Genomic DNA, 14,160 nt, shown 5'->3' with positions numbered 1-14,160 from the left:
AATTCTGTCTTCTCAAATGTATCTAGATCTCAATATTATTAAGATAAAGCCACTAAAGCACCCATTTAGTGTTTCCAGGGGTCAGTTGAAACTAGTAACCCAATTACTCCTGGGAACTTCTTTGCAAATGTTAGATCAGCCATAGTCAAATGACAATGGAAAAAACACTTGATCTTAGGATAAGGCTAAATTACAGTTTAAGAATTAATTAAGCATTACTTGAACTTTAAAGTAGTATGTTATGGTAGAGACTAGTGGTCATGACTAAAGCAAATACAATACATATAGAATACTAAGGGATAAAAAAATACATTTCTCAGCCCTAGCCAGTTGGGCTCAGTGGATAGAGTGTTGGCCTGTGGACTGAAGGGTCCCAGTTTCCACTTGGGTCAAGGGCACATGCCTGGGTTGCAGGCTCATCCCCAGTGGGGGGCATGCAAGAGGCAGCTCTCATCAATGATGTTTCTACCTCTCTCTCCCTTCCCTTCCTCTCTGAAATCAATAAAAATATATTTTAAAAAATACATTTCTCAGAATAGGCACTTAAATTCTTACCAGAATGTCTACATATTTGTCCCTCTTTTGAGGCAACAAAACTAGACACCTGTTAAGACCTAATAGGTTGTTTACAGTATTTGAGATGTGTGAAATTTCAAAACAAGCTCACTCTAAAATTTTATAGTAGTATTAATTTGATATATATATAATGGAAATTCATTAAAAATTGTACATTAGGAGATAGTAATACTATATATTTAAACTTAACATGCATAATAGAATATTTGGTGAATCATCTAATCAAGGGAGACTTAATGAGAATTTCTTTATCCTATATATATAATCTTAAATGAGAATACAACCTTGTTATCTAGATAAAAATCAAAAGATTTCTTTTTATGAAGCTTAAATACTAGGCCCATGATAAGGCCTTCACCTACTTTAAATTGAATGAAGTTTATAAAAATTGTGTGGTGAGGCATTTTCTTCTTGCTTGAACACTGTAATTTAAGTTTTAAAGAATCTCAAATCCATACATTAGCCAATTGCTAAAGGAATATATATATATATATATATATATATATATATGAAGGAACAACAAGAATACTCACTTGCTTCTGTAAATTTATAAATAGGTATGTGAAAACTATTTTTGAAAGGCTATCCTTAAGCATTAAAATTAGATACAGAATTTCATTCCTTGAAGACAAAGTATGAGTCTTTGGAAAAAGAGCCCAGTGTATATTTTGATATAGCTCTTGGAATGGGTATATGCATTTCTGAAACGTAATAGGGTGATATTTAACGTAGAACTGTCTTTTAAAACAAATCAAGAAGCCATAGGCTCTTTGCTCTACCACTTTCAAAGTAATTAGGTTGTTTGTGAATTCAAGATTGGGGAAATAAGCAACCAACAATGGAGTTGCTAATTAAAATACTGTCATTGTCATGTCCTTACATGTTCATTTTTAAAGGTAGATTTATAACACTATAAACCTATTATTACTTTTTCATAGTATAAACATGCATTATAACTCATTTAATGTCTTGCACCTAAAATCTGAGACCAGCAACTTAGTTCTGTTACATTCTCTTAGTTATATGACCTTGAGAAGTTCTTTTAATTAGGGAAAAAACCCACACATACACACAAAACAAAACCTTTCCCTCACAGGACACTTGGAATTATTAGTATTTAGATAGTACCTTTATCCCTACTTTATAATACCATGAATTTTTTTTTCCTAAAGAGAAAATTATATTTCCATTTTAGGTTGTGAATTTCTAATGGCATTAAAAAAAACCTATTTGGTGAAAAATCTAACCTAAGAAATGAGTGGGTCACTTTTTAAATAATGATTTAGCAATAAAAACAATATTTTCTTCCCTCTTTTGTGTGGGTTTGGTAATGCAGAAGTATAAGGTGGTCCTTCAGAGTTATAGGTTTCCTTTAATACTATGTCCGTCTTACAGGGGTGGGCAAACTTTTTGACTCGAGGGCCACAATGGGTTCTTAAACTGGACCGGAGGGCCGAAACAAAAGCATGGATGTTGTTTGTGTGAACTAATATAAATTCAAAGTAAAGGAGCGGAGGGGAGAGCAAGAGAACCGGATAGAACAGCCGGATCCGGCCCGCGGGCCGTAATTTGCCCACGGCTGGCTAGCACATGTGAAATAACTTGTAACTTTCATGTAGGTCATTGTTTTGGGTCCTCAACTCTTTTTACCTTAGTTTTGTATATTAGACAGCATGAAGTTAAACTATGGTGAAGTGTCAAATATCTTTGTTTTTCTTCCCTTATTGGGATAAACTGGAGGTTGACAGAAGTGTGGTCTGTCTTCCCGATAATGGTTGTGAGGTGAATAGATTCCAGGTTTTTCTCCCGGTCTCCTCCTCCTCTCCCCCCAAGTTGTATGGCAGCTTGGTGAGAAACCCTTGGTCACTGGGATAGTCTTACTCCTTTTCAAATGAGTCATCTTGCAGTAAGCCAGCCTCAAAGCAGCACTGACAGCGTCTAGGTAGGTGGGTTTTTATATATCTTGAGCCAACCAGAACAGCTAACAGCAATGGACTCAAGTGAATGGAACATACAAGTGACTATGATTTTATATTACTGTGACCAGTGGTTATCTTACCAAGTGGTGAGGAGTGAAAGTAGTGGGAATGTCTATTGCCGTATTTTAAAAATTTATGGAGCATACAGTCACCGACTATTTACTGAGCATCCCATCCAAGCAAGCTGTGGGGATAAGACAAAAGACTCTATGAGGCATTCCCAGTCTTGTGTCATTTAACATTGCTTACATCAGTGTTGGGAGGAAAGAACTATAGTCTGCCTATCAACTCAGTTGCAAGAAGAAATTAAAAACATGACTTGAAAAGTGCGAAGTGTAGACGTAAGCATATCCATTGAATACCCATTGACGCAAAGCAAGTTGTTTGGAGCAACACTGATTTTGAGTACTTATTAATGGTGGTGCTTTACACACACTGCTCCTTAAAAATCCTCACAACCCCTGATTTGTGTGTCTTTAGAAGTGTAATCAGTTGTCCCACCCTAGGTTTCACATCTAGTTATGCAGCAGAACAAGTTTTGAAAACTTTATTTCCAAGCTTCCTCCTCTCATCCCTCCCCCCGCCACACACACACACACACACACACACCGCACCCTCTCCTCCCGCCGCCCCAAATCCGCCTAGTCCCCCTGGGTTTGAACTTAAAGTTTGGGACAAAGAGAAGTGGAAGTGAGTCTAGTTATTCCGATTACACATAATACAGTAAAGTGAAGGAGTCAGTTCTTCACGGAATACAATCCCACCCCCGCCCCCGCCCCCGCCCCCGCCCCGGCATCGCAGCTTTGTTGTGGACACGCCAGTGAAGCCTCACAGGAGAGGCTGACGTTAGGGGGACCCAGCAACGCCGGTGCCGAGGCGCCGGGGACCCGCGGCGGCTGACCCCGCCCGCGGCGGAAGCAGGGTTCCGCCCCGCGCCCGCCCGCCCGCCTTCCCGCCGGTTGCCCGGCGACGCCTGAGGCGGACAGAATGAGGCCATGTCTCAGGTGCGGGAGGATTTGCCGAAGAAGAAGCGTTTGGACGCGCAGGGAGTTCTGCGGCACGAAGTAAGTGCGGCCGGGTCGCCCCTCCCGGCGGCGTGGAGGCCACCCTGCCGCCCGCGCCCAGCCCGCGGCGCCCGCGCCCTCCTCCCCTCCGCCTCCTCCCCTCCGCCTCCTCCCCTCCGCCTCCTCCCCTCCGCCTCCTCCCCTCCGCCTCCTCCCCTCCGCCTCCTCCCCTCCGCCTCCTCCCCTCCGCCTCCTCCCCTCCGCCTCCTCCCCGCGGCCCGCCCCTCGGCCCCGGGCGTGCGGACTCCAGAGAGACGGGCATGGTGCCTACGAAAACAAAACTAAGTGTATTCGGCAAACGGCCAGAACGGATTCGGGCTCCCCGCGCAGATATTGGGTGTTTGTGGAAGTTCCACCTCACCGCCTCCAAAACAAAGCCCTCCTGCGGGGGCCGCAGTCCTGCCCGGGGACGGATCCGGAGCCGAGAGGCCGTGGGGCGGCAGCTGCCGGGGCTCAAAGGGGCCCCCTTGTTCTTTGCTGGCTTCCTCGGAAGGGCGGCCAGGGTCAGAGCCGGCTCCTCCTGGTATGTGTCAAACTCCTGCACACGTTCGAGGTTGTCCCGGGCATCAGTGCATTGTGGTCCGAATCCCAATTAATCGGTTAATTAATTGCTATGAGGGGCCTTGAGATAGTGCAGGCTAAGTTTTGTAACTTCCCATCCTTCCTATTGAAACCTCATTAAAACAAGCAGGAAGGAGAAAATCCAGACTTCCAGTAAAACAAACACACACACCACTTTAAGATTCTACATAGAGCAACTAGTGGGAATTACTGTTAAATGTTTATTGTGACATGTGGATTGTAAATTGAACTTTTAATTGTTTTTGCTGCAATCGTTTTATTTTACAACAGATGGGATTACGATTAGGCATGTGGCACTGGAGAGATGAAACCAAAACTCTTGAATTCAGAAGGTAAATTTTAATAAAATTTTATTATAGCTTAATAAAAATTACATGTGCTTGGAGTTAAAAAAAAATTCAAACAATACAAAAGGGTATAGAAAATAAAATAAATAGCTGCTGAAATCCTACCAGTGTAAACCCGTTGAATGGTAGGAACTATCTTACTCATCTTCCTGACCGTGGAGCCATTTACAGAACTTCACAAAATAGACATTCACCAAATATTTATCCTATATAATAAAAGCCTAATGTGCTAAGTGTCCAACTGTTCAACCGGTCGCTATGACGTGCACTGACCACCAAGGGGCAGATGCTCTGAACAGTAGGTTATCTTGTTGATGAGTCTGGCTGATCAGGACTGGATGAGATGGGCTGGGCATGCCCTGGAACCCTCCCACGGTTCCCCCCTGCCCCGATTGTGCACGGTGGGGTGTTTCGCCCGATCCCTGCAGGCCAGGCTGAGGGACACCACCAGTGCACGAATCTGTGCCCTGAGCCTCTAGTTTTTCAATAAACCAACTGGATTCAAGCACAGGAAGACTCGAGGCAGGGGACCAATTAGAAGGTTAGTTGTAGGAGGATTACAAATAGTTACACAGGTGGAAACACAGTCAGGACTAAGTCCATGTTGGTAGCAATACAGAGAAGGGTGCAGGACTAAGAAATATTTAAAAGATATTTGGGTAGAATTGATAGAATGTGGTACCTGGGTGTGAAGGGAGAGGGAGAATTAGGTCTTTAGATTGACCCCCAGATATCTGGTTTGAGTAATTGGGTGGCTGGGATTGCCCAATACCCATATGCAGACTGAAAGAGGTAAAATTGTGATGTGTTTGAGGGTGCTATGACATGTTCACATGGATACGTGTTTTAGACTGTTGGACAAATGAGGCTGGAGGCCAGGAGAGGAGTTGGCTAAGCAGATGTAACTTACAGTTACATTATATTTAATGCTAATTAAATAATTTAAAGGCTAAGCAGTACATTAGAATCATAATCAAACGTTTATATTTCATTGAGTATTTATTTCAGGATTTGAGTAATCAGTCATTTCCAAAGCAGTGATTTCAGTTTTTGTTCTCAGATATCTCAGAAAATTTTGTTGAGTAGCTCCTGAAACATCATACTCAGTGTGAGATAGACAGTGAGGAAGACATCAAGATAGCTTTGGGATTAGACAGACAAAAATACATTTTTAAAGCACAAGTACATGTAGATATAAATATTTAAGTGCCAACATTTTGTTTCAAACTTCATTCATTCATTCATTCATTCATTTATTTTAATGTATATTTTTATTGATTTCAGAGAGGAAGGGCAGAGGGAGATAGAAACATCAGTGATGTGAGAGAATCACTGATTGGCTGCCTCCTGCACACCCCCTACTGGGAATCGAGCTCACAACTAGGGCAAGTACCCTGACCAGGAACCAGGGACCTCCTGGTTCATAGGTGGACACTCAACCTCTGAGCCACACCAGCTGGGCAAACTTCATATCTATTTAAAGGCCATCTCAATCCTCTCTTCTATGATGAAAATTGGACCATACTTTTTACTTACTGACCTTCTTTATAAATGAAATAAATTTGTAGTATTTTTAAACTAATTCTCTTTTTTAAAAAAATATATATTTTATTGATTTTTTACAGAGAGGAAGGGAGAGAGAGTTAGAAGGATCGATGAGAGAGAAACACCGATCAGCTGCAGGAGTGCCCACAACCAAGGTACATGCCCTTGACGGGAATCGAACCCGGGACCCTTCAGTCTGCAGGCCAAGGCTCTATCCACTGAGCCAAACGGGTCAGGGCAAACTAATTCTCATATAAGAATTAGTTTTTTTTAATGTTTTTTTTATTAGTCCTCACCTGAGGATATTTTTCCATTGAATTTTTGAGAGAGTGGTAGGGAGGGAGAGAGACAGAGAGAGAGAAACATTGATGTGAGAGAGACACATCGATTTGTTGTCTCCCACACGCACCCCGACCGGCACCAGAGATGGAGCATCCTTCAATCCACAGGCTGACACTCTATCCACTGATCCAAACTGGCTAGGGCAGAATTAGTTAATTTTTAAAAACTAATTATCTTATTTTCCATACAAGCCTACTAATAAATTACAGATAGCATTTTTACACCAACTTCCTTATTCATAAAATATTCATATTCATAAATAAAAGTTTCTTTTCAGTTATTACCAGATTATTATTTGAAAAAAGCTTGATTGATTTCCACTAATTTTGGAGAATATACATGGGATGGTTGCTTTGAAAGGGAGAGTACATGCACAATGTTGAACAAAAAAGGCTAGGCACAAAAATGTAAATATGCTTGTACTTATATATGAGTTTAAAATAGCCAAAAGAAAGCCTATAAGGGCCCAGTTGCTCTATGAACCAGGAGTCACAGTTTGATTCCCAGTCAGGGCACATGCCAGGGTTGCGGGCTGGATCCCCAGTTGGGGGTGTGCCGGAGGCAGTCAAACAATGATTCTCTCTCATCATTGATGTTTCTATCACGCTCTCCCTTTCCTTCCCTCTCTGAAATTAATTAAAAAATAAAATAAAATAACTGTAATGATAGATGTCAGAATAACCGTCAGCTTTGGGGAGTTATCAGCTAGCAGTGCTGGAGAGAAGGTACAATAGAATCTTCTGAGGTGCTGGAAATGGACTATCCAGTGATCTGGGTGATGGTTACATGGGTATATATACATAGTAAAAAATTCATCAATCTGTCCGCTTAAGAGTTATGTACTTTACTACCTGTAAGTTATACCTCAATTTAAAAAGTTAAAAAGAAATAACAACAAACAAACCCCAAACTATGGACTCTGTGGAATATACAAATTGGGGCCAGTTAGGAGAGATGGGGAAAGGAACACCATGAAGAACAGATGGGAGGGCAGCTCTTTTGTAGTGGGGCTATTTTGTGTTAATGCAACTCTGTGTGGCAGACCTCAGAGTGTCAGGATCACCTTGGGAGTCTAGCTGCTAGGGACAATACTAGGGAAGAGGAAAGCAGAACATTGTGTTTAGGTCAGAGTTAGTATTTGGATTTGATGGTAATATAGGTCCTGATTCTCTTTTGAAGTCTATGCATATCCCATCACAAGTTAAAATGTAGGTTTGAAGTCAGAGAGGACTCATGAGAGGGCTCTTTTTTCCAGAGACAGTGCTGCAGAGACAGGCCGCCCAGTGCATGGTGATGAGACAGGGCAGAGGCAGAGGAGGTTGAGAGGGGCAGTGGTAAGGGCGGTGCTGCAGAGGCAGAAGGTCACTGCTCTTAGACTTAGTTCTGTTTGGTATTGCTCCACAAGTCTCTACTGAGCGTACAGGACGGCACTGCATCTATGCTCTAGCCCTCTCCCACGGTAGCATGGAGGGGTGAGATTAGAACTAGGGAGACAAGACAGGATGCAGCAAACCAAAGAGGGGAGGGGAGAGTGACTTGCAGGAGAATGGAGAGTCAAACACTCCCTCTAGAGCTAGCCAAAGAGGAAGAATGATTAGACGAATCAAAGGCAGACTTCCTGGGGGAGGGGCTAGCCAAGCCAAGGTCTGAGAAGGGGCAGCAGTTGACAAGGCAAAGGGAGATTGGGTTGGGGAGGAGGAGAGTGCATTCTAGGCAGAAGGAACGTGCAAAAGCCCATTCTTGCGAGGGTATGGGACATGTTTGGGACTGCAGGTAGTTCAGCAGGCTGGGTATAGAGTTCCAAGTGTTAAGAGATAGAGGAGACCAAGGCAAGATCATGAAAGGTCTTGCATACCATGCTGAGGAAGTTGAAATTTATTCAGAGGATTCGGGGGAGCCATCAAAGGGTTTTAAGCAGGGAAGTAGCCCGTGATTAGAACTACATCTTAGGAAAATGACTCAGCCTGCAGCATGGAAAATAGTTTGGAGGGAGACAAGACTGGAGGCAGGGAGATCAATTAAGAAGCGATTGCAGCCCAGCCAGCATGGCTCAGTTGGTTGAACATCATCCCATACACCGAAAGGTTGGTAGTTCCATTCCCGGTCAGGGCACATGTCCAGGTTTTGGGTTTCATCTCCAGTCAGGGCTCGTACAGGAGGCAACCAATTGATGTTTCACATCTATGTTTCTTTCTCCCTCTCCCTTCCTCAATAAAATCAGTAAAAACATTTTAAAAATTAAAAAAAATTAGAAAAAGAAGCAATTGCCCTGACTGGTGTGCTAAGTGGTTAGAGCATCGGTTTGAACACCAACGGGTCTTGAGTTCCATTCCTGGTCAAGGGCAGGTACCTGGGTTTCAGGATCCCCAGCTCCACAGTTAGGGCTCATGTGGGAGGCAACCAATTGATATGTCTCTCTCATATGGATGTCTCTCTCCCTCCCTCCCTTCCATTCTCTCTAAAAGTCAATTTAAAAAAAATCCTCAGGTGAGGATTTAAAAAACCACAACCAATTGCAGAAACTTAGTTGATAGATGATGCTGGCTATAATTAAGATGGTAGCAGAGGGAAGTAGAGAAATTGAAAAGATATTGAAGAATTGAATGATTAGTGGACTGTGAGGGCTTATGAATGATAGAGGAATTAAGGATGATACACTTTCTGCCTTGGACACCTGGGCAGGTGGTGGCACTTCTTTGCTGAGATGGGGGAAATAGCAATAGAGAATACCAGTTAAAGGGGTTGAGTTCAGTTTGGACATACTGAGTTTGAGGTGTCTGTAGGATGCCCAAGCAAAGGGGTCCAATAGGCAGGTGTGTCAGTTTATATGTCTGCAGAAAGATCTGAACCGTAAATATAAACTTGTGAGTTATTGGTATTAATTGAGTAGATGAAATTACTCAGAGGAATTGAAGAGAGTAACCAAATGGAACCCTAAGACAGGCCCTCAATTTAGGGGACATAATTGGGAAAGGGGGCTTCTGGAGACTTAAGAAAGAACAGCCAAAAGCGAGGAGGAAAATTGGAGTTTCGTAAATCCAGATAATTTGCTTTGCACAGTAACAGCTTGGTCTAAGGGGCATTCACATTCTGTCTGGAAATCTTTTCCTTGGTGTAAGTCTCCTTCCACATGGGGCAGCCACCTTTTACACCTGTGAGCCAACAAGAGGTTGCAGACTTCCAGGTAGTCTCCAGTTCAAATCAGGAGAAGAGGTTCCCCAACCTCGTCCCCACCTTGCATTTCCTGGCCTCTTTCCTGGATGAATGACACTGGAAATCTTACCCTTCAGAGAAGACTTAGCCCTCTCTTCACCGGCAGAGCTTGCCTTACCTTTTCAGATTATACCCTGAGGGAGACACCTATCAGAATACAACAGGATACCCATAACCTCCATGCAAGAAATGGATACACAGTAACAGACAGGGAAAGAGTGGTCTTTGTTTCTTAACAGGCAGTCAAGGAAGAGCCAGCAAAGAGTGGTTTGCAGGGAGACCTGGGTTCATTTCTAGCTGTCCTGCTTACTAGGTGAGTTAGTCCTGCTAATATCAGTCTCTCACCTATAAGATGAAATAATAATGCCTTGTGAGGAATAGATGATGGTGTTGCATAATTCGTCAGCATGCATGCCCTTTTCTTATTTGTTAAAGGGAATACCTTTATTCACAGGCCACATCTAGGCTGGCCCGTGAGGCATGCTTCTCTCTGACACAGTGTCAGCACTCCTATCCCTCTTGTCTCAAGTGCCCCTCCTCGCAGCTGGGAGAGAACCAGCAGCCTGTATGAGTCTTTGCCAAAGTCATTGACTCCTCTGAGGACACACAGCCGAGGAAACTACACCTCCAGAAGCCTTGAACTGCTCTTGTTTGTCATTATGGCCTAAGAGAAGACTACTAACTCATCACTGACAAGCTCCAACTTGTATGGAAGCCAAGAGTGGGCCAGCCCTCTGCATTTTAGTGATGGGTTCTACAGGGAAAATATGATTTTTTTCTCTCATTTATTTCAGGGCAAAGGGAAGCAACATGATTATTGTGTAATATTAGGAAAACACATTAACAAAATGCAGTTGTGAAAGGAACAGATTCTAAATCGGTTGTCAGGTTGAGGGGGAGGCTGCGGAGGCCGTAGGAGGGTACAGAACTACCTCAAACTGAGGTTTAGGAGTTAATCAGGTACAGTTCAAAGGACGAAAACAAATTATTAAGAGTGATGTTTTTTAATGATTCCAACTGCACTGAGAGCATAGGCTGCCGTTAGAGCTAGGCAGGGCACTCACAAATCTGTTTCATCAGGGAGCTAGAGAATGACTTCGGTCAGACGAAAAGCCACCCAGGACAAGTGTGAAGTGGGGAAGGCATGTCCAGAGGTCAGAGAATAAGGACTTAGCAGTAAATGCCGACTATTGGCTAAGGGCAGGCACTGCCTGCCACACGTTTCAAACCATGAGACTTGGGTCAGCTTCTCTATACCTGTGTTCTCTCCATCAGTGACAGCCATGCACTAGATGACCTTTTAGATGTCCTCTAATTCCAAAATTTTTATTTTATAATTCTAAATTTGTTTGACTTAGTTCATAGGCTTGATCTACATGGTATTCCCAAATGTATTCTTTCAGAATTTTTTATTTTAGGGCTCTCCGGTCTCAAATTATCTCAAGCAAACTAATAAGGCAAGAAACTTTGAATTGTAGGGATGAAACTGAGAAAAGGGTGCTCAATAAATTAAAACATTCCTCCAAACTTATCATGAGCTTTGTTTCTTGTGAAGTTGCTACATTTTCATATGGAAATGTTTTGTGTATTACAGTATTTTGAAGGTGCTGATAGGTAGAGGCTGAATATAAAGATTGAAATTTTAATCTTTTTCTAGATGATTGTTCCATATGTAAATGCATAAGTTGAGTACTGCTGTGCCTCAAATTCCCTTTAGGTCCATTCATAACATATCCTATTCCTAAGGTTACATAAGCTATGGTCATGATATGATTAGTTTTCCCCTGGGAAAAGGTTAAGTTCCTAATTTTCTCATTTCTATCACAGTTTTACACCTTCAGTAGAACCCAAGGAAAAAGGAAGGAAAGGCAAAGCTGTTCACTTTGCTGAAATTGATGCTTCAGACAGGTATCTTAATTTCTCAGCCATCATAGCACCTCTCAGCAGAATGGGTTAAGCCTTTACAAACCTGAAGAAAATGTCACTCCCCTTCTCCTACACTGAAATGCAAATACCCATCAAGTAAAGAGCATGCACTATTTCATAATTATGGTGGGAGTTACAATAGTCCCTATAAATGTATCCCTGTAATAATTTGCTTAGCTTTTTATTTTATTTTTTAAAAAATATATTATATTGATTTTTAACAGAGAGGAAGGGAGAGGGATAGAGAGTTAGAAACATCGATGAGAGAGAAACATCGATCAGCTGCCTCCTGCACACTCCCTACTGGGTATGTGCCTGCAAGCAAGGTACATGCCCTTGACCGGAATCGAACCTGGGAACCTTGAGTCCACAGGCCGACGCTCTATCCACTGAGCCAAACCGGTTAGGGCACTTTTTATTTTATTTTTAAAAATATGTTTTTATTGATTTCAGAGAGAGGAAGGGAGAGAGATAGAAACATCAATAATGAGAGAGAATCATTGATTGGCTGCCTCCTGCATGCCCCCTACTGGGGATGGAGCCGGCAACCTGGTATGTGCCTGACTGGGAATAGAACCATGACCTCCTGATTCATGGGTTGACATTCAACCACTGAGCCTCATCGGCTGGGCAACTTTTAGCTTTTTTTAAATCTGAAAATAATCTTACCTTAAATAAAATCAAGCTTGAGAATTAAGTATTATTGATACTTAATAGTAAAAGCCTCATGTACCTCAGGATAGATTAAAATAAAATAAAACCTTTCAAAGCACTACTGGAGACTGTTATATTCTAAAACAGGTTGACAGATAAAAGACTTGCTTCAAGAGAGGCTAAGTCACCTCAAGCCTTAGAGAAACGAGGTCAGCAGGGCACCGTTACACTGAATGATGCTAAATGTGAGTAACTGCTTCCTCATCCTTATGTCTTATCTGGTGTGAACCTCTAAGGCAGCTCTTGGTTCTTCTTTCAATTGTCCATCTTTTTTTTTAGTTGTTGCTTTGCTTTTGCTACAAGAGAGTGAGATGCAGCGGATCTGTTCTTTTACAACATTTATGAGGTATGTAATGCTTGTGAGACATTTAGATCTTTTTTCCTTTATTATAAAGTACTAGAGGCCCGATGCACGAAATTCATGCAAGAGTAAGCCTTCCTTCCCCAGCTGCTGGCACTAGCTTCCCTCTGGCAACTGGGACCCGGGCTTCCCTCCGGCAGGCACCCAGGACCCGGGTCCTGGGCTTCCCTCGCAGCCCTGGCTTTGTCCGGAAGGTCGTTCAGCTGTCTGGTCTAATTAGCATATTATGCTTTTATTATATAGGATTATATAGGATTATATCTGATAAATGATGACAAATCTGATTTTTGGAGAAAGGCCATGGGGCTGGCTCTATGCATGCCATCCTCTCAGGAACCAGGCCAAAGAGAGGACGCCAGAAGTCATAGGGCAAGGGATGCAGAGAGCATATTGGTAGATGAATATGCTAATGTTTCCTGAGTTGCTCTTCCCAAGTAAACTACTTACTCTCAAATCTTTCTGTCTCAGGGTTGGTTTCTGAGAGGACCCAACCCAAGACAGGTAGTTATTAATATCCCGGGAAAAATCTGCAATGCTTACCTTCATCCAGCTCTCAAGATATAGTTAAGGAAAACATGCCCATTTGGGGTTGGAAAGGAGGCAGTAAAAGTCTTATAAGAATATTTAGAAAGAAAACAGTGACTTCTAGTATAAAAACAAATGAGAAAGGATTGTAAATCTGTGCAATCTTTTTGGAGAGCAAGACTTATGAAACTTCAATATGCATATATAGTATGCCCTAGCAATTTCACCTAGCAAGTTACCTAGAGCTATGGTTACTTGCAAAATCACTGCAGTAATGTCTATAATATATATATTTTTAATCCTCACCCAAGGATATGCTTTCTCATTGATTCTAGAGAGAAAGGAAGGGAGAGAGAAAGAGAAACATCAATGTGAGAGAAAAACATTGATTGGTTGCCTCTCGTACACGCCCTGACCAGGCATTGAACCCACAACCTAGCTATGTGCCCTGACCCGGAATGGAACCCACAACCCTTTTGGTGTATGGGATGACACTCCAGCTAACTGAGCCATCCACCTAGGGCATATTTATAATATTTTCTAAAGACCTAAATATCCATCAATAGAGAGCTAATTACATAAATTTTGAGACATAGAATACTTTATTCAGCTGTTTAAAAGAGTGAGGATGGGGGTGGGCTAGAAGGGGTTAATGGGGGGGGAGGTGGGACATATGTAATACTTTCAACAATAAAAATTTTTTAAAAAGTGAGGAAAATCTATACATAGTATTGTGAAAAGAGGTCCTTGCTACACAAATGCAAGTGACAAAAACAAGTTGTAAAAATTTGTATATATAGCATTATCCTGTTTGTTACAAAAATATTAAGGCATATTTATGCATATGTATTTGTATTGGTATGTATGTGATTGTTTATGCTTTAGAAAAAGCATGTCAAACTTGTGACCCACGGGCCGCACAATGAATATTTTTTGCGGCCCAGCCAATATAATGGTATGTAAGAAACGTTTTAATAAAAATTTTG

General features: G+C 42.1%; 1 protein-coding gene across 3 annotated transcripts in view; it reads left to right on the top strand.

Moving 5' to 3' along the window:
• Nucleotides 1–3,360: 3,360 nt before the first annotated feature.
• Nucleotides 3,361–14,160, top strand: part of PPP1R36 (protein phosphatase 1 regulatory subunit 36) — a 28,137-nt gene continuing 17,337 nt past the window's right edge. For 2 of the 3 annotated variants that reach the window (XM_080686299.1, XM_080686301.1), the window contains exons 1-5: nt 3,361–3,619; nt 4,472–4,533; nt 11,476–11,556; nt 12,376–12,473; nt 12,568–12,634. In XM_080686299.1, the coding sequence (XP_080542425.1) occupies nt 3,551–3,619; nt 4,472–4,533; nt 11,476–11,556; nt 12,376–12,473; nt 12,568–12,634 (377 nt within the window). In that variant the 5' untranslated portion in view covers nt 3,361–3,550. The remainder of the gene's footprint in view (nt 3,620–4,471; nt 4,534–11,475; nt 11,557–12,375; nt 12,474–12,567; nt 12,635–14,160) is intronic. The other variant, XM_080686300.1, reaches the window with a different exon arrangement.

Source organism: Plecotus auritus (assembly GCF_963455305.1).
Source record: "Plecotus auritus genome assembly, chromosome: 1".
NCBI lineage: Eukaryota > Metazoa > Chordata > Mammalia > Chiroptera > Vespertilionidae > Plecotus > Plecotus auritus.
Note: the sequence above shows the minus strand (reverse complement) of the source record. Positions and strands in the feature narration are given on the sequence as shown.